Source organism: Onychomys torridus, chromosome 12 (genome assembly GCF_903995425.1).
Source record: "Onychomys torridus chromosome 12, mOncTor1.1, whole genome shotgun sequence".
NCBI lineage: Eukaryota > Metazoa > Chordata > Mammalia > Rodentia > Cricetidae > Onychomys > Onychomys torridus.
Window position 1 is genome coordinate 9,885,155 of NC_050454.1, and position 24,270 is coordinate 9,909,424.

The 24,270-nt window shown below is 42.2% G+C and overlaps 1 protein-coding gene across 2 annotated transcripts in view; it reads right to left on the bottom strand.

Moving 5' to 3' along the window:
- Atp13a5 (ATPase 13A5) overlaps nucleotides 1-24,270 on the bottom strand; it is a 123,304-nt gene that overhangs the window by 52,335 nt on the left and 46,699 nt on the right. For both annotated transcript variants that reach the window (XM_036203568.1, XM_036203569.1), the window contains exons 10-14: nucleotides 22,971-23,141; nucleotides 20,389-20,546; nucleotides 17,354-17,542; nucleotides 13,477-13,538; nucleotides 9,345-9,495 (exon numbers count right to left, since the gene is read on the bottom strand). In XM_036203568.1, coding sequence (XP_036059461.1) covers nucleotides 9,345-9,495; nucleotides 13,477-13,538; nucleotides 17,354-17,542; nucleotides 20,389-20,546; nucleotides 22,971-23,141 — 731 coding nt within the window. The remainder of the gene's footprint in view (nucleotides 1-9,344; nucleotides 9,496-13,476; nucleotides 13,539-17,353; nucleotides 17,543-20,388; nucleotides 20,547-22,970; nucleotides 23,142-24,270) is intronic.

Below are 24,270 nucleotides of genomic sequence, written 5' to 3' on the forward strand. Positions count from 1 at the left end.
TCAAGGTTATTAGGGAACACTGGTATCAGCCTTTGGCCTATCTGGAAGGAATTAGGGTCAAATAGGTTTCATGAATGCTATATGCCATATTATCCCTTGAATATTCAAAATTAATCATGGTATTTTAAAGAATATCCTTTATCAAAAGTTACATTTAAGTTTGTTTAAGGAGCAGCTCCCCAAATTATGAATTTATGGACTCCTGTACCACATTGTATTCTGTAGCAGAATTCTTTGAAACAGAGATTGACAAATCCTGTTAGGGTAAGAACAAAATTCATCCAAAGAAGATGCACACATTATTATTATTATTCATAGTAATAACATAGGTACTGCAGGAACAGATGCTGGAGAAGGTAACACTGTGCCTCTCTACCTCATAGGCTGGAGCTGAGGAGAATCTGATTCTGAGAGAAACTCTGTATGATACTTAGCTTTAATTATTAATTTGACACAACCTAAAATCGTCTGAAAAGACATTCTCAACTCGGGACAAATTATTATGTTGGTCTGTAGCTAAGCCTGTAGGGGTTTTCTTAATTAAGTGATACAAGAAGACCCAGCTCACAGTGGGTGGCACCATTCCCTTAGCAGGAGAATCTGAACTGTACATCAGGATAGAGATCAAGGAGAATACAAGCGAGCAAGCAAGAGAGCATGCATGCATTCATTTCTCTCTGCTCTTGATTGTGGATGTAAGGTGACTAGCTGTCTGAAGCTCCTGTCTTGACTTCCCCACAATGATAGACTGTAACCTAGAATTTTAAGCTGAAATAAACTTCTTGATCCCCTAAGTTGTTTTTTTGTCAAGGTATTCTTTTCATTCTTCTCTCATACATTACATCCCTACCACTGTTTCCCTTCCCTCCACCCCTCCCAGTCCCTCTCCTGTCTCCCTTCCCCCCAGATCCATTCTTCTTCCATTTCCCTTCAAAGAGACAGAGTGGAAAGAGAGAGAGGGAGAGAGAGAGAGAGAGAGAGAGAGAGAGAGAGAGAGAGAGGAGAAGAAAGCAGATCTCCCAGAGGTATCTACTGAACATGGCATACATAACAAGTTATAATAAGACTAGGTACAAACCCTCATATCAAGCCCGGACTAGGCAATCTCATAGGAAGAAAAGGGTCCCCCAAACAGGCAAAGGTGTCAGAACCACCTTCCACTCCCGCTGTTGAAAGTCCCACAAGGGGTTGGGGATTTAGCTCAGTGGTGGAGTGCTTGCCTAGCAAGCACAAGGCCCTGGGTTCAATACTCAGCTCAAAAAGAAAAAAAGAAAATCCCACAAGAAGACCAAGCTATACAAGTGTAACACAGGCAGAGGAGCTAGTTCAGACCCACACAGGGAACATGATTGCCACTGCAGTCTCTGTGAGCTCCTATGAGCCTTGCTTAGTCGATTTTGTGAATAGTATTCTCAAGGTATCCTTGACCTCTGGCTCCTACAACCCTTCCTCTCCCCATCTTCTATGGGGTTCCCTGGCTCCACCTAGTATTTGGCTGTGGTTTTCTGCATCGATTCTCATTAGTTGCTGAATGATGCCTCTCTGATGACATTTGGGCTAGGCACCCATCTATGAGTATAGCCAAATATCACTAGTAATCATTTCATTGACTTTTTTTTTTTTTTAACCAGTTGTGTTTGGTTCTATCCTGAGGCTCGGGCTGTCCTGAATATTTTTATTGCGGCCACAGAAAGGCAACTAGAGCACTACAAGCAAGCTGCTCCTCCAGGGCAATCAGACTATCCAGGACCATTACACCTCCGAATCCAAAAGCCCACTCCCTCCACTAAGGGTCTGACTGCCCTCAACGTCTGTGAACCAGGAAACAGCACTGACTTGAACACAAACTTGTGCCGAGGGCAGACACCAGCAGGAAAACATGGTGAACGCTGGAAACAGAAGACTATCCAATTGCAAAAGGAAATACAAGCATGTGTGGCCCCTATCGTAGACACTGAAGTATAGAGTGGCAAGTGTGACCAACCAGCATGGCAAAGAGGAAGGACAGCAGCCAGGAGGGCACTTTATGCTGGGGGACAGACGTGCTCGTTCTGAGCACCAGAGAACAGCTTTCAAGTCATGTCCACACAGGCATTCAGCGGAGCACAAAAGAGACACCGAAATCACACTGCATACAGCCATTCCGCTCCAAGCTGTTTGAGCAGCAGACAGGTAACAGCCGCTTTCCCACCAGCAGAGCAAGCTTCAAAGATGACCTAGGGGGAGGGGAGTCCACGTGCAGCCCAGCAAGGAAAAGTATCGACTACTGGTATAGTGCTTTGATTTTTTTTTTGCTTTGCTATTTTTTTGTTGTCACTTGATTAAGATTTACAATTACTCTTTATTGGCGCCTACTCTTATTGGTGAAATTATTAAGGCCACTCCATGTAGTTAAAAGGGAGGTTTATTTTGTGGGGTAACTTACAAATGAAGGGATAGTTTGTAGGGTCTGGCAAAGGTATGGCACAGCCCGGCGGTGTTCTCTGGAGAACTCTGCTCAGTCTACCTCCAGTGTCCACGGTCCAGAACCAAGAGAGACCTCTTCTCTCAATCCTGGGTCTTCAGCTTCCTCCTTCAGCCCGGCCTTGTGGGCATGGCCATTACCGAAGCCTCAAAGGGGGTTGGAACTTCCAGGCCAAGGCTGGGATGGCTACCCACTACATACTCTATCCCATTCTTTCTTATTTCCCAAAGCTTTAAGCCTGTGTACTTTATTTCTTATTCCTACTTCATGTCCCCTTATTTTCACTTCTTAATTACTAATATCTCTAATCTTAACAATCTTTAAATGCCTACCTTACCCTATCAATAGCTCTTTTACTTTCTAACCTTACTGGGAATGTAAATGATGTGTCCAATTGCTTTTTCCTCTATTACCTGATTGTTGACAAATCATTGCTTTTGTTATTGCTCTTTGCTTCTTCCCTCTAAATGGTAGAGATCATAAGCTCAAGAAAAAACTACTCAGTAAGAAGATCCACATGAAAAAAAAAATAAACAAAAGATGGGGAAAACCATGAAAGATGCATCTACCCAAACAGACATGCAAATCAAGTAATGACACCTTCAAAGGCTTACGGTTCCTACATGCCTGAAACAAAATTAACAAATCGCTGAAGTCCCAGACATATGATTCAAAATCCCACTTTTTAAAATGTTCAAGGGTGTCACAGAACATTAAACAAGCAAACGGAGGAAGCAAGGAAACTAATGTAGAGGCTGGGGAGCTAGCTCAGGTGGTGAGGTGCTTGTCGTCAGGAGTGAGGTCTTGAGTCCACAGTCTACTTAAGGCAGAGACACAGTACTACCTGCCTGTGAACCCAGTGTCCCTACAGTGAGACAGGAGGCAAAGAAAGAGAAATTCACAGGAGCTGGTAGGCAAGACAGCCAGCCTGGGCGTGCACAGCAGCAATCAGGAAGACTATGTGGAAGATAAAAACTGATTCTTGAGGTTGTCCTTTGTCCTCCACACATACCTTTTCACACATTCATACACACACACACACACACACACACACACACACACACACACACACACACACAGAGAGAGGGAGCATTTAGCATGGAAATTGACATTTAGAAGAAATTAAAAATCAGAAATGAAAGACTTCAATCAGTCAAAACAAATACATACACACACACACACACACACACACACACACACACACACACACAGAGTGGAAAGTACCGGCAACAGACTAGATCAAACAAAAGAAAAGAATATCAGGGATAGAAGATAAGGACAAGAAAATGTTACACTCAGATAGTAATTAAAAAAAAAAATGACCACAACTTGCAGTAAATCTGAGATATGGTCAACAGAAAAAAACAAAGAATTCATAGGGGTAGAAAGAGGAGGTTGCAACAAAAATTAAAAATACAGAATAACTATTCAATGAAATTGTAGAACTCAATTCCCCAAACTTAGGAAGATAGATAGATGATAGGTAGATAGATAGATAGATAGATAGATAGATAGATAGATATAAGTATAGGTGAATATAGATACAGATATAGATAGATATAGATATATAGATATATGTATGGCATTTAGAACCCTAAATAGGAATGACTGGAAAAGAACATCTTTGAGAGGGCTGAGGAGCCAGACCAGGGCCATGACAGGCTCCCTAGTAGCCCTGACAGAGACCAGACCTTAGTTTTGGCTTACTGGAACTGGCAACTCAAGGGCAAATCATCAGCAGGTGCCCCATAGACTCCTCTTAGCTAAAGACAGCCTTCCCTACCCTGCTGCTAGAAAGTCCCTAACCCTATGAACTTTTTGTCTAAACCCTCCCCTCCCTTAAATTCCCCTAACCCTGCTTAAAAGGAACCAGCGAGCTTTTCTTGTGGTCACCATTTGCCACGTGGTCAGATAGTTAGACCCCAACATGTTGGTAATTTTTTAATAAATGCTTTTGTTGGTTGCATATGTGACTGGTGGTCTTTTATAGGCCTTCTTGGGCACCCTAACAACCTCAAGATAGATTGTTATTAAAATGTTAAAACAACAGAAGATAAAAGCAATGTTAAAAATTGCAAGAAGGAAATTAGAGCTTACTTGCAACAGCAAAACTATCAGAATAGTATCAAACTTCTCAGCAAAAAGCCCCAAAGCCAGGAAAGCAGGGAAGGAAGGATTTCAAGCCCTGAAGGATAAAATATCCAACCAAAATTTTTATATACAGTAGAATTACTTTTTAAATTAAAGAAAAAATAAAGACATCCTAAGATATGAAGAAACTAAAGCATTTCATAGCCACTTAGCCAGAACTACAGAGGATATTTGAAAGAATTCTACATACAGAGGAGGATGATAGTCACCACATGGTAGCATAAGAAATAGAAATTTTCATGGGAAGAACAGATAAATAGATAAAAACTAGAAAAGAATCAAACACACCCAGCTGAACCAATCAGCAAGCCCCAATGCCTCGTGATAATACCAAACAGTTTTCAACTAGAAAAAGAGTAAATAAAACTACAGGAAATAGCAAGTATATCTCAATAATACTCCTGAATATTAGTGGTCTCAACTCTCTAATTAAAAGACAGACCAGATGACTGAATCAGAACACAAGAACCAACCATTTGCTGATTGCCAGAAACACATCTGTGGTAAACACACAGAAAAGCCGAAAATCAAGGAATGGAAGACTATAAACCCTATATCAAGTAGATGCAGAAAATGGGAAGAATTAGCCAGTCTTACATCTGACAAAGTAGATTTGAAACCAAAATTAGTAAGAAGAGATAAAAGAAGTCACTACATGCTGCTAAAAGAAAATATACATTAAGAAGGTGAGAAAATTTAAAGATATACGTTCAGTGTTGAGGCATCTAATTTTATAAAATACACTTAAAAAGACAGATGGGGCTGCATACAATAATACTGCATTGATTCAATTCCCTACTATCATCAACAGATAAAACACCCAGCCCAGAAAAATCTACAAAGAAAGCTCATTGTTTGACTGTACCATAAATCAAACAGATCAAATGGACTGATTAAACAGATATCTGCAGAACACCCTATCAGTTGTGAATATGCACTGTTGTCAGAAGCCTGTGGAACTTTCTCCAAAACAGATCATATTTTGTGCCACAAAGCAAGTCTTAAAAAATAAAATACATTTCTTAAATTTTATAAGCTCACAGTAGAATAAAACTAAAAATCGATAGCAAGAAAAGCTACCCATATGGGTGGGTAATAAATAATATCTTGTATGATCAATGTGTCACTGAAAGAGTCAGGGAGGAAATTAAAAAATTCCTAGAGTCAATAAAAATAAAAACATGATTTATTGTAACTTTTAGGACACAGCAAAGTTAGTTCTAGTGGACATGAATTAGTATGATGTTCTACACGTAAAAATCAGGGAAACCTCAAATAATGGTTTACCTCTTGAAAAAAACAAAAATAAGCCAAACCAAAATGTAGTAGATGAAAATGAATTATAAGAGTAGAGCTGAAGTCAATAAAATGAAGAATAAAGGACAGGAAAAAAAATCAAAGGATTGGTTCTTTGAAAAGATAAACAAGTTCAACAAAGCCTTAGTCAAACCTACTGACAGAAATAAAAGATCCAAATTAATAAAAGTGGAGGTGAAAGGGAGGAGATTGCAACAGATTCTAATGAAATCTGATCCCCAGGAAATGCTTTGAAAACATATACTCCAAAAGTCTGGAAAACCTAGAAGAAATAGGTCAATTCTTAGACACATATGACCAAGAAAATATAGACATGTAACAACTTAAACAGATCCATGACAATCAATAAACTGAACAGCAACAACAACAACAAAAAAGTCTCCCAACTAAGGCAAGTCAAGAGCAGACTAATTCACCACCACATTTTCCCAGACCCTTGCAGAAGTGTCTCCAGTGTACCTCAAATTATTCCACACAATAGAATGGAAGGGAACCCAAGTGAACTAATCCTATGAAGCCAGGATTACTTTGACAGTGTATAAGGAGCCAATAAACAGTTTACCCAGCTACAGGCCCATTTTTTTTTTCTGATCTGATTCCAAGAATTATCAGTAAAATACTTACTAATCAAAAAGACAGTGGAAAGATTGTGTATCATGACAAAGTTGTTTCACTCCAGAGATGCAAGGACAGTGAGTCACAGACAGAAGACACAGACGGACTAGGGACAGAAACCACTTATCATGTCAACAGATGCAGAAAAGTTCTTTGATAAAGTTCAGCATGGCCTTCATAACAGCTCTGAAGAAACCAGGTACAGAACAAATAGATATCTGCAGAATAATGACTATATCTGACTGTAGGTTCTGTGCTCACAGATAAACATCAGGGAAACCATCAGGAATGGAATGTGATGTTTGTACATTCTCCTAGCTCCCCTAGACCTCTATACTGAGTTTATTTAACTCAGTCGATCTATATATCACTATCTTCCCCCAGACCCCTATTATGAGCTTGCTGACCTGGAGCCTGCATTCTCAGTTAATCTACAGAACCCATTTTTATACAAGTGTTTACTTGTACTTTGTAAGAGTTTTCATGTGATCATGTCTTAAGCTTTGGTGTGCACTCATGATTGGGTTAATTATCACCAGGAAGATTTCTTTCTAAATTGTGCTGTGCTAAAATATACCTAAAATAAACTACCTGGTGTCAGACACTTGAAGTTTGCAGCAACACCAGCTACTGAGTCCTGTTGAACCAAATGTTGAATCAAATTCCTTGGTGCCTCCCCTGTCTCAATGCTCTGCTGGCCCTGGTGTTTTCAGAGAACCCCACACGTGACAAAGATACAGCCAGCATGAGATCAAGTGAGGAAAAACTGAATCTCCTAGAAAAGTGAAAATGAGAAAGCAGTGTGCACTTTCTCAACTCTTACTCAATCCAGGGCTTGAAGTTGTAGCCAGAGTAACAAAAAAAATGAAAAACGAAAGCCATACAAACAGGAAGAAGCCAAATTATCCCTGCTTGCCGATGACATGTTCCTATATTGAAGTGCCACAGTACCTCTACCATAAAATTCTTGGAGGTGATGAGAGATTTCAGCAAAGCAGCAGGTCGTAAAATCAACAAACAAATTGCACTATCTTTTCTGTATGTCAACAGCAAGAAGGAAATCAGAAAGTAACCTCATCCATAACAGCTGCAAAAGTTACTTAGGATATGAATGGAATTCTTAAGAATTAATAGAAATATATATATAAACATAATAATAAGAAAGAAAAGAATTAAGCCTCATTGAAAGAGTACTAAAATTTTAACAAACAACTTTTAAAGTGCAGTGAAGCTTTGACTGACTTTTCCAACCCAGATGGATATGTATCTCCTATGTTCATTGATAGGCAGACATTATTGATAGTCAACATTATAGACATTGCCATATTACCAAAGGTAGCCTGCAAATTTAATGTGATCCCCATAAAAATTCCAAAGATGGTCTTCACAGACCCAGAAAAGAAAAACAATATTAAAATTCGTGTGGAAGTACAAAAGGCCCCAGATAGCAAAGCAATCCAGAGCCAAAAAGAACAATGTTAGAAATGTCACAACAGCTGAGGTCACATTATACTACAGATTCATGGTGACAAAATCAACATGGTACTAACACAAACACAGACTGTAGACCAAGGTAATAGAGAAGAGCCAGTGGTGAACCAGTTTCAGCCATCTAATTTTTGACATATATATATATACATACACTGGTGGGGGAGAAGAAAAGCAATCTTTTCAACTAGTGGTGCTGGGCAACCTGGATCTGCACATGTAAAATAAAACTAGATTCCCATCTCTGCCTGGTGAAAATATCAATTCAAAATGCATCAAAGACTGTAAAACCTGAAGTTTTAGTGCTATTGGGGAAACACTTCACGACCTGCACAGAAGCATAGGTTTTCGGAAAAGGATTCTGACAGCTCAGGAAATAATAGCAAAAGTTGACAAAGGGGATCACATGACGTTAGCAAGCTTCTGAGCAGTGAAGGAAATGGAGAGTGAAGAGAGGCTGGAATCGGGAGAGCAAGCCACAACAAACACTGATACGGATTGAGAGAAAAAGAAACCTACATAGACTGTTGGTAGTCGTGAAAATCATTCAGCTACTCTGAAAATCGTTACCAGCGTTCCTGCAAAAACTGAAAGGAGAATGACTGTATGATGCTGTTACATCCCTCCGAGGATCACACTTGAAGGAATCTAACTCGACCTATAAGACATCTACACACTAATGTTTACTATAGCACCGTCTGCGAGAGCCAACAGAAGCAACCTAAGTGTACATCAGCAAGTAAGTGGATAAGGAAACCGTGGCATACTTACATCGTTTTATTCATTCGTAAAAATGAAATTATGTCATTTGGAATAAAAATTGATGAAACAGGAGATCACATTAAATGAAATAAACCAAACTCAGGAAGCCAAGTATTGCATGTTTCCTTTCATATGTAGGACTTAGATTGTGTGGGTGTGCACGCGTGCACATGCGTGTGCATGCGCGTGCGCGTGCACACACACACACACATACACACACTGTATATATGATGTGTGTACACATGGGAGACTATTTACAAAGAAAAATGACAATCCAAGGAAGGTCAAGAGAAAGTAATGAAAGTGAAGCTCATCAAAGGACATGATATTGAAGAAAATGCCAAAGATACAATCACTTTGTATCATGATTCTGTACTGATAAAATTTGAGAAAATAAATATTTGCAATGGTTATTTCTTTTTAACAATGACTAATGATAAAGTGTGCCCATTTTCTAGATTTGTAACTGAATGAAGAAGGATACAGTTCTGCCAATGAAGGTTTCTTAAAGTTCTCATTTGATTGATTGATACAGCCATCACCTTACCCAGCCAGTGCCTTCAAACATTTTGAGGTCCAAAGGGTCTCCTTGGATGGTCCCATCTAGAAGGATCAGGGAGTGGCAGCTGGTCATGGCTGCACACAGTGGGCCCCAGGGCATAGCCTGGCCTGAGGCAAAGCTGTGGACTGCCTGGAAACTGGTTAAGAAGATCGTGTTAGAATTTTTGATAAAATAAGTTGCATGATCCACCCCTTAAATCTTACCAAGGCAGCACTCCAACTAGCTGATCCTTACCCTCGCCCCCTACAGTGACTTTCCCATGTTCTGTACCTCTGCTTCTTAAAACTCTGAGCACAGCCAGTATAGGATTGAGGGAATGAAGGGGGGGGGGGGACGATAAAAAATATGGCAACAGTTAAATGTTTCTGAAGGTCAACAACCACAAAATTAATTCAAAATCAAATGTGTAATGAACCCAAGATGTTTTGTGCAGTGCTTACCAAAGTCACCTCCCATGACTTCACTGCACTCTTGGTTCTGAACACACAACATGCCCAAGTGGCATGGTGCATGTCAGCACACCAGGCAAAATCAAGGAACAATGCCAAGAACACCTTGGCTCAGAACATAGATTACTGTCACATTATAGGTTGCAATGCTTGTATATATGCACACAGCTATGGAGCATGATATTTTCCTGCTGTCATTCCTTAGCATGTATTAAATTAGTATACCTTTTGGTGGTATTCTATTAGAATATTTGTTTTGAAATTTGCTATGCGAGTTGCTTTGTGTTGTGGAATATTAGTTTAACATGTGTCACATTCATTTATGCTGTGGGATATTTGTTTAATGAGGCAAAGATGGGTTGCATTCTTTTATGTTGTGTTTGTTTAACTCCGTAAAGCTGTGTTATTTTGCCTGCCTAAAATATCTGATTGGTCTAAAAGAAGAGCTGAATGGCCAATAGTGAGGCAGGAGAGGGAGAGGTGGGACTGGCAGGCAGAGAGAATAAATCGAGGCTCCAAAGAAGAGGGATGAGAAAAGGAGAAAGAGAGGAGAATGCCAGGGGCTAGCCACACAGCCAGTCATGGAGTAAGAAGGAAAGAAAGACATATAGAATAAGGAAAGGTTAAAAAGCCCAGAGGCAAAACATAGTTAAAGAGAAATGGGATAATTTAAGTTAGAAAAGCTGTCTAGAAACAAGCCAAGCTAAGGCCAGGCATTCATAAGTAAGAATATGTCTCCCTGTATTTATTTGGGAGCTGGGTAGTGGGCCCCCAAAGAGAAAAAACCCACAATCTTGTGTTTTATTATAAAAAGCATTCAATGAACTTTGGCTTGGAATCAGGACTGAATGTCCAACAATTTCTGAAATGGCCCTAAACATATTTCCATCATTTTGTTGTATGAGTTTATATAAAGCAGCATTCTCAGCATTGACAATTATAAGAACAAAACACTAATTAAGGCTGGAGAGGTCCTGGGATCAGGTTCCAGGACCCACACAGCCGCTCACAGTTATCAGCAGCAACAATTTAAGGGTGTGTAATATCCTCTTTGGACCTACATGGATACCAGGTTCACACATGATGCAGATGCCTGTGCTCAAGTATCCACACAGACACATAAAATAAATAAAGTGCTCCTTTAAAATGTAAAAAAATATTCATCAAATCTGAGTAACACCAAGCATGCTCCTAACTGTATCAAATATTCAACCAAGATTTAATTCCTTATTTAAAAACAAGGACATCCACATTGTTACTATGCAAATTCACTTTTGTCTTTAATAAATGGTAAAATTGTACATATATAAAACATAGTTTTAAAATAAATTCATGATTCATTATCAGTAAGTGTTTGGTTCATTTTTAGTACCTACATACCTGGGGCTGCGTACAGATTACTTGGATGAAAGGGATCATACTCAGACACAATCCAAGCCACCTGCTAATCAAGCCTACCTGCCCTGGCACTAACTCGTCTTACAGCTGCTCATCCTGCCAATATCCTCATGCCCTGAGTCTAGAGTCTAGACTAAGCTTCTTTCACTGTCTCTCCTAGTTCAGGGATTTCTCTGCTCATTGAGCTCTGCTCACTGGGGATTTTCAATTTTCAACCGCAGTATTCTACCTGAAGAGTAATGTTTACACAACCCTTCTCTGAGTTGGATATGGATTTTCTCTTCAATATATAGACTGCCACTGGTCAGTCAATCAAAAACCAAATTTCAGGGGGCTTGGGGATACACACTATATATATTTATATAATTGTGATGTTACATATAAACCCAGGGAGCTCTCTAGAAAGCCACATACCCTAAGTAAGAAGTCTTTGGATTCACGAGGTAACTGGGTCAGGAAGAAATCTGCCTAGTGGTTTTAGGCAACTAAAAGCAAACAGAGGCTTTCAATTGATTCTTATTACTCAGTTCCTTGGAGTCTACCACCATTTCCTGAAATACTAGTCCACATATCCTGTCTCTGAAGCTTCTTCTCCTCATCGACAGAATAGCCTGGCATCATTCACTTTCATCTCCTCCTAGTTTCAATTTGAACAGTGATTATATTTAGTTGACCCTACCCCTCCAAAGCTTCAGTATGCATGAGTGTGGTGAGCTAAATCCCCAACCAAATAAAACTTGCCTGGAGATCAAAGGACAAAGTCAGCCACTATATGAAAAGTAGAGGTCAGGCAGTGGTAACACACACCTTTAATCCTAGCATTTGGGAGGCAGAGATTCATCAGGATCTCTGTCAGTTCAAGGCCACACTGGGAACAGAGCCAGGCATAGTGGCACACACCTTTAAACCCAGTACTAGTTAATTATAGATGTATGGAGGTCTGTACAGACAGACAGGAAATGATAGACCTGGGCGGAAAAAGGAAGTGATGTAGCTGGGTGGAGAGAGGAAATAAGATGGCAGGGCACAAAAAGGTATATAAGATGTGAGTATACAGGAAGTAGCTCTCTCTGGAGGCTGAGGTAACGTGAGGTTGGCTATGGCTTGTTCTATTCCTCTGATCTTTCAGCTTCACCCCAATATCTGGCTCCGGGTTTTTTAAAGACCGTTTAGCAATTAGTGTTACACAGGGGCTACAGGAGGAAGATTAGAGTGGGAAGTTCAGAAGAACATCCTCCACCTTCATTGCCCTGGACCACAGGCACCATGCTTCTCTCGACAAAGGTCTAATCAGTATATCTGAACAGACAGGAGCAGACGCACATGAATAGAGCTAGAAATCAAGTCATTCTTTGTGCTCAGCCTGGGTTATCGCCTACAACATTGCACCCTGCCTGTGCCAAACCTGGTCCCATCACTAGCTTGGCGGCCACTGCCTGGCTCTTTTTCTGATGTTCCAGCTGCCTCAACCACTGTTTGGAGCTGACGTAGGGTAATCAAAGCTGAAAAGCAGAAGCCATCGCCATCCAGATGGTAGAAAGGCATGCCTTAGCCCTACAGGAAGGGGCTAGGACCCTTTCCCCTCCCCTCTCCTGTTGTGCTCTGGGGTATGTATCTATATGGTTATCTTCTTTGCTTTACTGTGACAGCCTTTAGCCTAGGTCTATAAAATTTCAATCTAGACAGTGCTTTAAAATCTACCTCATATGCCATCATTTTCAGAGTCATCATTGGTGTACAAAAATTGAAAATGAATTTCTACACTCAGTCATCATGTGCCATAAAAATCAGAACTGTGTCTTCTATCAAGGGACTTTAATTTTTTGTCCCCATTCTGATTCTCTATCTTCATAGTAATGATTTTCACGGCCCGTGTTACACATCGAAGGTGAGTCCATTCATGTGTTTTCATGTCATTAGACTGTGAGCTCCACAGGAAGGCGATGGAGCCCTTTTCTGGGTCTCGGAACACACTCATCTGCCCAGCCACCCAGGAAGCCTTGCAATCTTCAAGCATGGCTTCCTTTCCACTCCTTGATCCTCTGTCTCACTAATTCAGTTTCTTAATCATCAACCTCATTCTGTTCCATTTTTCATGCTGGATTTGCAGATCTACTTTCCTTTGTCTGACTCTGAATTTGGGACACATTTAATTAAATGAGTTAGACTAATTGGGAGCCAGTGTGAATCGCATTCCTCAAGCCTGCAGGGGTGGGTTTAAACATCAGCATGGTAACCTCCCCACCACATCTCCCATCTTAGAGTCCTACCAGTTGCCAGCCATAGGGACAGTCCCCCAGAGGTCCAGCCCATCTTCTGTGAGCGTTCCTGTCTAAATAAAAAGTTAAGATTGTTAAAGCTTTGATACCATAATTTAAACAAAATCCAAGTTTCCAAGAAACTACAGCCTCTGCAGTCATCCACAACCTTGTTCATCCGCATTCACTTTCTAATCTAGCGAAGGATCCCCAGGAGGGTCCAGTTTCTAGGTGACAATGTGCATGAGCTGTGTTTGACTCTGTTCACGTGTTGTCCTGGATGTTGCTGTTAGTGCAGTGAGGCTCTGTGAGAGGAAACAACAGCCACCTCATAGCTCTCTCTGCAGTAGGCACCTACTGTCTTTTCAAAACAGAGCTTGCGTGTGTTGTTCTGTTTTGTTTCTTTTTCCAAGACCAGTTAATCCACCCTTTGCCATTGGTTCACGAACATTTTCTAAAACTATGGCGGATGCAGTTAACTGTTCAAATGGTAACGAAATGTTGATAAGGGACTTTTGGTCCACAGACAGGAACGAAACGCTAATAGTAAATATTAATGCCTGTGAGTGAGTTTTCTTTTCAGGTCAAGGGGAAAGTGATCCTGAGTTACTCCATAGTGTGGGAAAGTAGCTGTCAGTTTATGTAACCTCGGAAGCAAAACAGAACTGAGTCTATTGTGCCATTTTTCATGTCCCAGCTATTCATTAGCTGCTTGCCCTGTGATCTGGCAGCCTTAGGCCAACCACCCTGGGCCTGCTCAGAGTGGAGTTGCTGCTGCTGCTGCTCCAGAACAGGTCAGAGAGACATGATATTCGTAAGTACAGACACCAGCAGCTCCCCAGCGAGCTATTTAAACCCACTGCTATGGGTTTCCTAGCTTTTAATTGGATGGTGTCATCTGTCATCACAACACATCAAATCAGCGTGATGGTTTACAGATGTGGGCTTACAGAGCTCTCTCCTGACATGTGAGCAAACACAGGAGAGTCGGACAACTGCACCCCACTAGGAGACAGTTGTCCACAGCCTGGAAGACTGAACTAGAATCCAGACAATCTTACTCCACTAGCAGGGATGTTGGTGAATTCTGCTAGGTATGTGGGAAGACAAAGCCTACTCTTAGTCTTTAAAGGAATTAAAGAATCCTTCTTTCTTTAATTCATTCAGCCTTCCCAAAGACAGGCAGCAGGCTTGGAGGAGTTGGTCCTTAAGGGCACTATTTGTAAAGAAGCAATTTGCTACAGTTTCCTCCCACATTCTCTAAGGTGCCAACCTGTGTATTCACCAACAACCCCTTGGGTTGTTCCATTTCAGAAAGAATTAGCAGCGTAGTTTTTTAAATTTAATTTAATTTAATTTTATTTTTTTGGTTGGAGCTGAGGACCTAACCCAGGGTCTTGTGCTTGCTAGGCAAGCACTCTGCCACTGAGCTAAATCCCCAGCCCCTCCTAGCAGGATAGTTTTAACTGAGATGTTTTCCTTGGGAGGTTATGCTTTTAAGCATCCATGTTTTGAGTAGTAACATAGGGAGACTTGGCAACAGGGTGCATGAAATGAGACCGTGTTACTTCTTTATGTGAAAATGACTGCATAGAACAAAAATAACCTCAAGTAGAAAGAAAATGAAGTTATAGTCCTAATCTAAAGAGAATAGAATGGAAAAGGAAAAACTTACCATAAAGTTCAAGCCCAAGCTCAGGCTGAATTGAATAGAGAATCTGTCTTAGAGAGCAGCTAACAATGAGAGAGAGAGAGAGAGAGAGAGAGAGAGAGAGAGAGAGAGAGAGAGAGAGGTATATAGAAACAAATACACTCAGAAGCCCAGGGATATGACACTGGTTGGAAATTAATTGTGGGGTTTTCTATTACAACGTCATGTTGATAGAGTTCTGTAATGTAAAGCTAGAAAAAAGAGTGTAAAGATAATTATAGTTCAAGCTTTTTGAGTGAAATAGCAACACAGACACTTAGTTTCAAACCCAGGGTTAGAGTCCTCATTCTGCCACACTCCATTAGGTATCCTAGCTCTACTACAACATGCTGCCACACCTTGTGAGATTGGGCAGGCTGAGTGGGTGGAGAAGCTGAGTGGGTGAAGAAGCTGAGTGGGTGGAGAAGCTGAGTAGGTGGAGAAGCAACCAACCCCTCTGGCCGTCTTGGCATGAGGATGTGGAGAAAAAGTGTTACACAGGAAGTGAAATAATAGCCTGGGGGTGGAGGAGGATTAGTCTTCCGGACAGGTATTATTATGTAAAGGACATGGTTAATCTAGCCCTCAGGTAGGCTAGGCACCCTGAGGCTGTTGGATGTTTGAGAAGAAATTCTATGTGAAAACTACCAAGGAGCTGGAATCTGGCCATGATGAAGGATGCTAAAGTCAAGCTGTTACTCAGCTAACTCTCCAGTTCCTACCCGATGGATACTGAGCACTGGTTTTGCCAAATGAAGAAGGAAGAGAAGGAGACATTAAAATAACCTAAGAGACGTGCCGCTTTCACCTGAGGACAGCAGGGCCAGGTCTCTTTGGACGGCTTCCCCTCACTCTCCAGGCACAGGACCATGAACAGCCTTTTCATTGTCTGCCCGTGGCCCCCTCCCTCTCTATCTCTCCTCCATCCCTTCTGCTCTGGTTCGAATGTTGACCCTCCCCTAGAGGCTCATGGGTTTGAGTATTTGGGGGCAGTGTATTGGAAGGCTGTAGAACCTCTGGTTGTGGACCTTGAAAGTCATAGCCTGTCTCCATTTCCAGTCTAGCTCTCTGCTCCCTGTGGTGCCCCAGCTGCGTGTGAACACCACCATGCCCTCCCTGCCACAATAGGCTATCCTTAAGGCAAGCAAATCTCTCCCCACTTAAGTTGATGCTTTTAAGTGTTTGATCATAATGACAAGAAAAGTAACAAAGAACCTCCTTATAAATCTCACATCAAAAGAACAAAAACAAAATTCTACAAAAATTTCATGTGTCTAATTTTTTTCTAAGGCCTCACATTCTCCTTTGAGACATGGCCCCCTGCTTAGCTTTGCTACATCAGCTTTCCAGCACCATTTCACTGGATGTCCAGCTTCTAGCCCTATCCTGTGATCTTCTGTCCCGGAAATGTTGGATGTCTTTTACATCCTTATACTCTGAACTAGCCAGCTCGGAATCTGGGCCATCCCATACACTGCAGCTCCGAGGTGGCCTCCCGCGTGCAACAGATAAGCACCTGCTGATTCTTGTTCAGATCCCCACCAAGCACACATCTCAGAGTATGAGAGATGTCTTCCTCTCACATTCCCTGCATCCTCGGCTAGATGCTAAACCTCTTCAAAATGAGGAAGGGCCACTCATGATGCTCTACGGGCACTGTGTACAACATTGACTCTTGAGGATGGGGACTGGCTGGAAAAGTGGCCAAAGTGTTGATTAATTATTTAAACATAAATGAACTGAAACAGGGAAGGACCAGTCAAAGCCCACTGCACTACAGCCTGTCCAAGACAAGAGGACCAAATCTGCATATGGGGGGCTGATGCCAATGTTACTCCTGGATCCCATAGGAGAAAGGTGGGAATCTTGGGACATGCCCAACAACAGCAGTCATCCTCAGCTAGCATATAATCTCCCTCTGTCACTTCTCCAGGCCCCTGCATACAGACATAATACTTCCTTAGCTCAGATCCCCAACTCCTGGAAAAAGAGGAGACAGAGTGGTAGGAGAAGTGTCTAAACTGGCTATTGGTTACTCTCCCTTTTTATTTCCAAGAAGCAGTGGGTGGAGGTGAAAGGGATCGCTCATGCTCACATAATTTCACCAGGACAGATATTCTCTGAAGTCCTTCCCAACTGTGCCATGCATCAAAACCACTATCTCCCATGTCCCCACAATGTGGAAAGTGTGGAACCCACTTTGTCAAAGCACACAAGGTTGATCTGGCCACACATGTTGATTCTCTGTGGAGAGATACAGAAAATCTTCTTCTTCTTCAGCCTCTTCTGGGCGTACACATTGCCTATGGTCAGGGCAGCAGGGAGCACAGGAGGAACGGTGGCCGTGAGAAGGATCAGCGCCATGGTTGCAGTTTCTCTTGGAGGAACCTGGAGAGGAGAAAAGGATGAACATAGGGTAGAACAGTGTAGGATGGCACCTTCCTTCCAGCTGCCTCCTGTAACTCTTGGGAGCCCTGGACCTTTGCTCAGAGTATTCCCGGGCTTTCTTGGTGGGATTGGGTGTCTCTTGGCTATCCCTAAAGCAAGTACATATTGTCCCTGCTATACACCAAAGGAGACCCTTTGACCCCCATTCCAAGTCTCCCTGACCTTTTCTGACTCAGTTTCCCTCCACCTGAACACCCATGTCTCCTTTGTTCAGCACACCCTCTGAACTCCTGGGGGCTCACATGGGCACCACTCTGCTCACATGTGCATCACTCTGCTCACATGGGCAGGTCTTTGGTCCGGATAGTTCACTCCAAAGCTTGACATCAGTTTTTAAATCTCTCTCCCTTACCAGCCTGCAAATGTCCTAGGTACAGGAGCCGTGTGTGGCTCATTCACCTTTGAATCCTTACTTGTCTGAAGGTCCAAAGGTCAGCTCAGTGACTGGGGCAGAAGTGACACTCAGTACAGAGACAGAAGGAATGGTGACCTGACAGACACTGGAACCAAGGCTGCCGAGGTCACAACGTCTCAGAGTGACCATAGCTCTGGGGAAGCCATTGCTGAGGTTAGTCTCTCTCACTATGGCAGTCATGTGTCTGCACCAGATACATTATTCAGTTGCTTCCTACAACCACTGCATTCTCCACTTTCTGCAGCTGCTCACACAGAGGAGTTTTGACCCTGCAGACTCCAGCTTGTCTAATTCTGAACCAAAGCCGACAGAGGCAGCCATGCGGCCAAAGTGTCTGACCCACAAGGTCTGACATCCAACTTCCAGCCTTGGTGTGGGTTGCATGTTAAGCTCTGTCCAGGAAACCTTCACTTCCAGGCTGTGACAAGGCCTATTTTGCTTTTCTGATTGGTACTTCTGCTCCCCAGGTCAAACTGGAACACTGCATTATATTCTGGACTTGATGGACTTGATATTCTGTCTAGTTCTCCCCAGATTCCATACCAGGGACAAATGCACTAGACTCCTTAGAGCGCCCCCTTTGGAGACTTATGTGAGTTTGAAGTGACTGTTTAGAGGTTTTAGCATGAGCATTATATAGATAATCTTTCGATTATGTCATCATCCACCAATATCCTGGTCACTCACACATTCACCAACACCCAGCATTCATTCATTGGCACTACCAGTTTGGACAATGCCCTTCTCTCTTCTCCTCAACTAGCCCTTTGGACCACGGCATGTCTTAGAGGCCATATAAATGCACAGCAGAACAGAATCTCAGGACCAGAAAAACCCTCAGAGGTTACAATGACAGCCTCTTCCTTCCTGGATACCAGCAAAGAGAAGCACCCACATGAACTTGGTACCCTATAGAGCACCCACATGAACTTGGTACCCTACAGAGTACCCACATGAACTTGGTACCCTATAGAGCACCCACATGAACTTGGTACCCTACAGAGTACCCACATGAACTTGCTAACTTATAGAGCACCCACATGAACTTGGTACCCTATAGAGCACCCACATGAACTTGCCACCCTACAGAGTACCCACATGAACTTGCTAACTTATAGAGCACCCACATGAACTTGGTACCCTATAGAGCACCCACATGAACTTGGCACCCTACAGAGTACCCACATGAACTTGGTACCCTATAGAGCACTCACATGAGCTTGGTAACTTATAGAGCACCCACATGAACTTAGCACCCTACAGAGTACCCACATGGACTTGGTACCTATGGCTTAAAGGAAAGTAGGATCCTACTAGGCATCATCAGCTCTGGAAAGTAGAAGGAAGTGTTTAATTTTGCTTCAGATACTACCAAAGAGAAAGCATGAGCAAGTCACTTACATTGTGTGTCGGGGGGGTTAGTTGGGACACCACTTCAAAACTGCATGGGAAATGTTAAAACTAGATGTGCCACTCAAGATCCCCATTATTCCGCCCTCCTCCTACCCTGCTAGGCTTCTCCCTGAATTGCTTGTCAGTTCTAGAAGGCACTATGTATTTCTGTGTTTTGTTCATTTGAATGACTGTGCTCTTCCTGCCCTCTGACCTGATTAACTAACTTTTCTCACAGGTGATAAAACATGTATTTCCTATAAGCTCTTTGGGCAACTATATCACTTAGGTCACCATTGGAGCAACCTCTCATTATAAATCAAATGGTGAAGCAGCCAGTGACCTGCAAAACTGTGTGTGTGTGTGTGTGTGTGTGTGTGTGTGTGTGTGTGTGTGTGTTTGCGTATGTGCGTGCCCACACATGTATATATATATATATGCATGTTCCTTTAAAAGGTCAGAAGAGGGCGCTGGATATCCTGGAGCTGATATTACAAATGATTGTAAGCCACTTAGTGTGGGAGCTGGGAATCAAACCCTGGTCCTCTGCAAGAGCAAGAAGCACTCTTTGCTACTGATCCATCTCTCCAGCCCCCTGTGCAATTTTTTATAGCTCTGCTATCCAACAGGAATACAAATTGAAAATTCAGCTGTTATGCCAATAAGTGCTATGATTATATTTATATGTGTGAATATATATACATAATTGTGTATGTGTGCATGTGTGTGTATGTGTGTTTATGGGAATGAAACCTGGGGCCTTGTACATGCTATTCAAGCAGTCTATCACTGAGCTAGCTGTATTTCTAGCCAAGTCTTTTCACTCATGAGATGTAGGCACAGAACATTTCTACAATCTTAGAAAATTCTTTGGGACAGCAGCAGAATTAAGGGATCTATAGTCAGTCTTATTTAACCTTTTGGAGTTAGTTCAAGCTCTTGAAAAACTAGGATTGACAAGACTTAGTGGCATACTTACTCCATGGTACATATAGACACCTAGGGCATAGAAAAATCCCACAACACCAATACAGGCCAGGAACACCATGAACTTGAAGGCATCATTATACAGCTTGAAGTTCAGAGGTCGCGGGTAAAGGATGGATCTCACCAAGTCCCCTTTTGCTGTATTATAACCTAGGAAGATAATCACAAAGGGATAAAGTCTCCACTTCTTTCCAAACCTATGTGGCCATGCCACTGTGTCTGATATGGAAACGGCATTTCTCTGACCTAACAGTCTATTTGCCTTCCTTGTCCAAAGTCACAGAGAGCAATCAGGTGCATTCACTCAACCCTGTTTAATTCCTCTTGTTCTGGGAGGAACAGAGTATAACCATCCATTCATCCTCAGAGTTAAGAAAAACCAGACTTGTAAGTTGGAAACTGTGACCAAAGAAAATGAGATGCCAAGAGAAAACTTTAAAGTAGGTATGTGTTGAAAACAGACACAAGTTAGAAAGGAACTGAAAATTTAAAGAAGCAGAAACAGAAAGCATAGGCGAGTGATTTCTTTAAAATATAACTTCATGGGCTTTCATCACGACTTTCGTGTGCTCCAAAGCCTTCCAAGGAACTGATTTCCTTAGACCGAAGCTCAAAGTCCTAGACACACTACTGAAAGTCCTTTTCAACATCATCACCTTCTATCTTGATAGACTAACTTAACTATTGAATGGTCCCAGAAGCCCCTTGCGTTTTCTATTTTGTGCCTATCTCTCTAACTCTCATAGATTGGCCAAATGCTCCCTCACCCTATCAGGCTTGGTTTCAAATGCCACCTTCTCAAAAAGTGTTTCCTGAATTCCATGTCCATACTTGAACCAGATGTAATTTATTCCTTGCACATCTTGGTCATATGGCGTCTCTCACCACTCCATAGTTTAGTTAACTGGAAGTTACTGTAAGTACATACCTCTGTCTTTTACATCATACCATAACCTGCCTTAAAGGAACAAATGTTAATTTGGTAACTTATACAGCATTTAATGTATGTTCACTTGTTGACTAAAATGAACAGCTGGTCTCTATTTTAAATATGAGCTAGTTTTATAACTATAAGGTGTGCCTTATCCCTATTTCTTGCTGGACACACCGTTTTCTCAAACACGATTTTCTGGACTCTGGAGGATCATTTCCCCATATGTTGCCATCTAAGCACTTAGAAACACTCATAGAAAAGTATAGTTTCTTAATTCAGCTTCTTGCTAAAGGGAAATAGCATTGTTTAGACACCTGGCCGAGGGGTCCCAAAACTTGTTTTAACATAAAAGCCATATTTTAAATTAAAATAGTTTTCAGCTAACATAATTGAATAGCAGAGCAAATTAAAGCATAGCTCCAAACAAAAAGATGCGGGATTTTTGTCTATGGATGCGTGTAGCAGCAAAAACACACTGAGCCAGGGCCAGGTCAAGGGAGGCCTTGGTTGTGTAATTTCATGTGGGAAAAAGAAAATGAATATAACTATGAAAACATTCTGAGCATGATACGAACATACAAACTAAGCTAAGGAAATGTGTCTGTGATGACAAGCTGAGCAACAGTTTAGAGAGAGATTAGAGCAAGAACTGAAAGGAAGCAGTCAAAGTATTTCTTTAGGATGCTGTAGACATGACGTGACAAAGCCTGCATAAATGACAGCTGTGACAGAGGAGGCCAGGGGACCGTGACTCAGCAGGTGGTAGCAGAGTCCTTAGGAGTTGATGCCCATTTGGTCTGAAAGAGAGAGGTTGAAGATGATGCTCACAGCTGGGCTAGATCCTGATGCTGTTCACAGAGAAACGATGCAAGACAAGTTCATGTGTAGACCCCTGCTGTGGGATATCTTTCTGTATACTATCAATATGTGTTGTTCCCATTGGTTAGTAAATAAGCTGCTTTGGCCTATGATAAGGCAGTTTAGAGGCAGGAGGGAAATCCAAGGAGAGAGACAGGAAGGAGAAAAATGGAGTCTGGGGAGAGGCCAGCCTGCTGCCCAAGGAGCAACATGTTAGCAGACCGGTAAAGCCACAGAATATGTGGCAAAACAGATTAATAGAAATGGGTTAATTTAAGATATAAGAGCTAGCTAGCAAGAGGCCTGCCATAGGTCATACAGTTTGTAAATAATATTAAGCCTCTGAGTGATTATTTTATAAGCGGCTGCAGGACTGGAGAAACCTTCCAGCTACAGACCCCTGACTCTAAAGTATCCACAGAGCACTTGGTATCCAGCAAGCAACTTTCAGAGATGAACAATCCTTCCTAGTTGTTGTGGCCGGCATGGCTTTACAGGGAAACACCCAGAGGAAGCATGGAGGAACAAAAGAGAAGCCTACAGACACAAGCCTTTAAGGACATTTACAACATCTATGCATGCCACTCAACACATACAAGGGTTTAACAATGAACATTCAACTTAAGGTAACAGCAACTCAGAATCACAAGGCTCTGGTTAGGAAAGAGTATAGCTGCCATCACCAGAATATGACAAACTCCAAAATCCTAAGCAAAATTTCCTACCTCCAATTCTCCCCACCTCCAGCACAGCGCAAATTTACAAAAGTTGGATCCACTCACCTGTCTGCAAAACAACGGCCCTAACAGGTCCCTGGCCAGATGGCTTGACCTGGATCACTTCCGTTCCACAGAAAAGCGTGTGTTTCCGGTAGTCCTCCAAGCTGTGGGTTTTCCAGGGCATCGTGTTCTCCGTGTGGGGCAATGGCGTCTTTGTAACAGGTATACTTTCTCCTAAAGAAGGTTGCATTTTGTTGATGCTGTGTAAACTCAGGTAGTTATTCAGAACAAGTGCAGGCCAGTGTCACACTGTATCACCACAACCATTTTATCACTCATCCCATGAGTCAAATGACTGACTAGTCAGCGATGACCGTGGTTCATACACTGGTAGACTTGGTTCTAGTTAAAATATTTCCTTAAATTCTGCTTATCACTCCTCTATGTGGAATGTGCAGTTTGTTATCATAATTTAATGAGCAGTTAAATTATCACCTAGCCATATCCCAAGCATCCATCACCCAGCCTGGTTGCAGAAGCTGTAAACATGTTTCCACTTGCCTTTCATTTATCTATGCATCCACACATTTTTCCTGCTTATTCCACAAATTTCTGTGCCAGAAATAAAGCACCTTTTCTGCTAAGTGCAGGGAATATAATGATAAACAGAACGCAGAAGCCTGGTCCTCATAAAGCTCATGGTCCCAAGCTGGAAAATTATAATCCTTCTGTACATTTTCCAGGTGACTCCCAACAAAGCCACCATTCCATTTGTCCAAGTTGGGGTTTCTATTGCTGTGATGAAGCACCATGAGCAAAATGCAAGTTGGGGAGGAAAGAGTTAGCTTACACTTCCACAGTATACTCCATCCTTGAAGAAAGCCAGGACAGGAACTGAAACAGGGCAGGAACCTGGAGGCAGGAGCTGATGCAGAGACCATGAAGGGGAGCTGCTTACTGGCTCGCTTGATCAGTCTCCTTTCTTACAGAACCCAGGACCACCAGCCTGAGGCTGGCACCACCCACAATGGGTTGGGCCCTTCCCCACCAATTGCCAGAAAATGACCTACAGGCTTGCCTTCAGCTCCATATTATAAAAGCACTTTCTTAATTGAAGCACCCTCCTCTCAGATGACTTTAGCTATGTCAAGTCAACAAAAAACTATCCAGAACACCATCATTCCATTTTCTACGAAAATAATTTCTTTCCCCTTGCCATCGCAAAATAAACCCCACATTCTTTTTAGATTCCCCAAACCCATCAGAGTTTCAAAGGCCTCACAGGCTTATCCCCATTAAGGTTCCAGCTGAGCAGGGTCCTTTCTGATCCCTAAGTCCACCTCCTACTCTTGGCTGCCACAGT